At 36.4% G+C, this 1,820-nt stretch overlaps 1 protein-coding gene across 1 annotated transcript; it reads right to left on the reverse strand.

The window, feature by feature from the left end:
- Nucleotides 1-828: 828 nt before the first annotated feature.
- On the reverse strand, nt 829-1,298 carry LOC124955539 (histone-lysine N-methyltransferase SETMAR-like). The gene is made up of 2 exons (XM_047510116.1): nt 1,175-1,298; nt 829-1,106 (listed from the first exon to the last, which is right to left on the reverse strand). Exons 1-2 carry the CDS (start codon nt 1,296-1,298, stop codon nt 829-831), a joined length of 402 nt encoding a protein of 133 aa, XP_047366072.1.
- Nucleotides 1,299-1,820: the final 522 nt, after the last annotated feature.

The following is a 1,820-nucleotide window of genomic DNA, read 5'->3' on the forward strand; positions in this document are numbered from 1 at the left end:
TTAAAAAATGACAAATTACAATGAAAATTTTTTATAGGCACAAATATAAAAGGCAATCAAATTAAATCGAGTGCTATTAAACATATAACAGTAGTGGATGTCTCAAAAAATATTGATTTAGTAGAAATTAGAATGAAAGTAGTAATATCATTAGCGCAAATAATTATCATTAACAGCTATAAAAATATCTTTCATATAGGTGGACCGGAAAGTAATGTCGCTTTCTTAAATTAAATTCAAAAGAATAAATTTGTAACAAATTTTTATTTATAATCAATAATGTAATCACCTTCGTTATCAACAACCTCTTGCCGTCTAGTGTGCAAATTTTCAATGACGGACCGATAGAAATCAATTGGTTTTTGAGTAAAATACCTCGAGATGGCATTTTGGACATTATCCAAATTTTCAAATTTTTTGCCACTAAGAAAATGTAGCGATCGGAATAAATGTAAATCTGAAGGTGTGATATCGGGCGAGTATGTTGGGTGAGGCAGTACCTCCCACCCCAATTCATTAATTTTTTCCAAGGTTTGTCTTGCACAGTGTGGTCTTGCATTGTCGTGTTACAGAATAACACCTTTTCTGTCGACAATCGCCGGATACTTTTCGATTAAAGATTGGTTCACTCGATCCAATTGTTTACAATAAAGATCTGCACTAACAGTTTGTCCAGGTTTCAGCGCTTCAAAATGAACAATTCCGCGTATACTCCACCAAACACACAGAAGCGCCTTTTTGGGGATGTAAACCCGGCTTCGCAGTACTTCGTGGTAATTCATTTGGAGAGAGCCACTGCCTTATGCGTTTTGGATTATCATATAGGACTCATTTTTTGTCTCCGGTGATCAAACGATCAAAAAACGGTTCTGTATGGTGTCGTTGAAGCAATACGTTGCATGTGATGGATCGGTTGGCTTTGTTCTCTTCGGACAGATTATGGTGGACCCAAACACCTGCTCTGTTTATTTTTCTAATCTGCTGCAAATATTCTTGGATGATCGACCAAGGTTGGTTAAGGGTGTTTGAGAGTTCCTCGATTGTCTGACATGAATTTGCTTCCACTTCTGCCCTTAACATGTCGTTGTCTAATATTGTTGGTCTTCCTGATCGATAGGAGTCAGAGAGACCAAAATTACCAGATTAAGTACAGAGAACCATCTTTGGCATTTACGAACGTTTAATGCATTTGGATAAACATCGCAAATGTTTGTGGTTGCAACTGTTGCGTTACTACTCTTGCGAAACTCAAAAAGCATACAATGCCGGATATGCTCTTCTGGTATTTGGCTGGCCATTTCACCCCAAATTGCAAAAAAAAGTCTAATATTTAATTATTTACAATAACCTTAAAATGTCTTTGACACGACTTCGAAGTACACAATGAGCTGACAAATGACAATCAAATTTCGACATGGGCAGAAACGACATTACTTTCCGGTTCACCTAATATTATTACTCCCCGGGACCTCCATGAATACTTACTAATGTCATTTGATTTCAAGAATGCGACTCAAATATTTCAACAGTACATAGACACTATCTTCCGAGATGGAAACTTGGTTTTCATCTATATTCATGACATACTAGTCATGTCGAAAAACCAACAAGACCACGAAAAACACTTACACATTGTCTTCGAGCGTCTAAAATATCGCTCACTCAGTATTAGCATCAACAAATGCACATTTGGTAAAGCTGAACTACAAAAAACTTGAAACTGTAGAAGAATTAAGACGTTTTCTCGTCATTGACAACTATTACAGACACAATATTCTACAAGCAGTACACACACAAAAACAGTATTTCGTTCATTCACC

Source organism: Vespa velutina, chromosome 18 (genome assembly GCF_912470025.1).
Source record: "Vespa velutina chromosome 18, iVesVel2.1, whole genome shotgun sequence".
In the NCBI taxonomy this organism is placed as follows: Eukaryota; Metazoa; Arthropoda; class Insecta; order Hymenoptera; family Vespidae; genus Vespa; species Vespa velutina.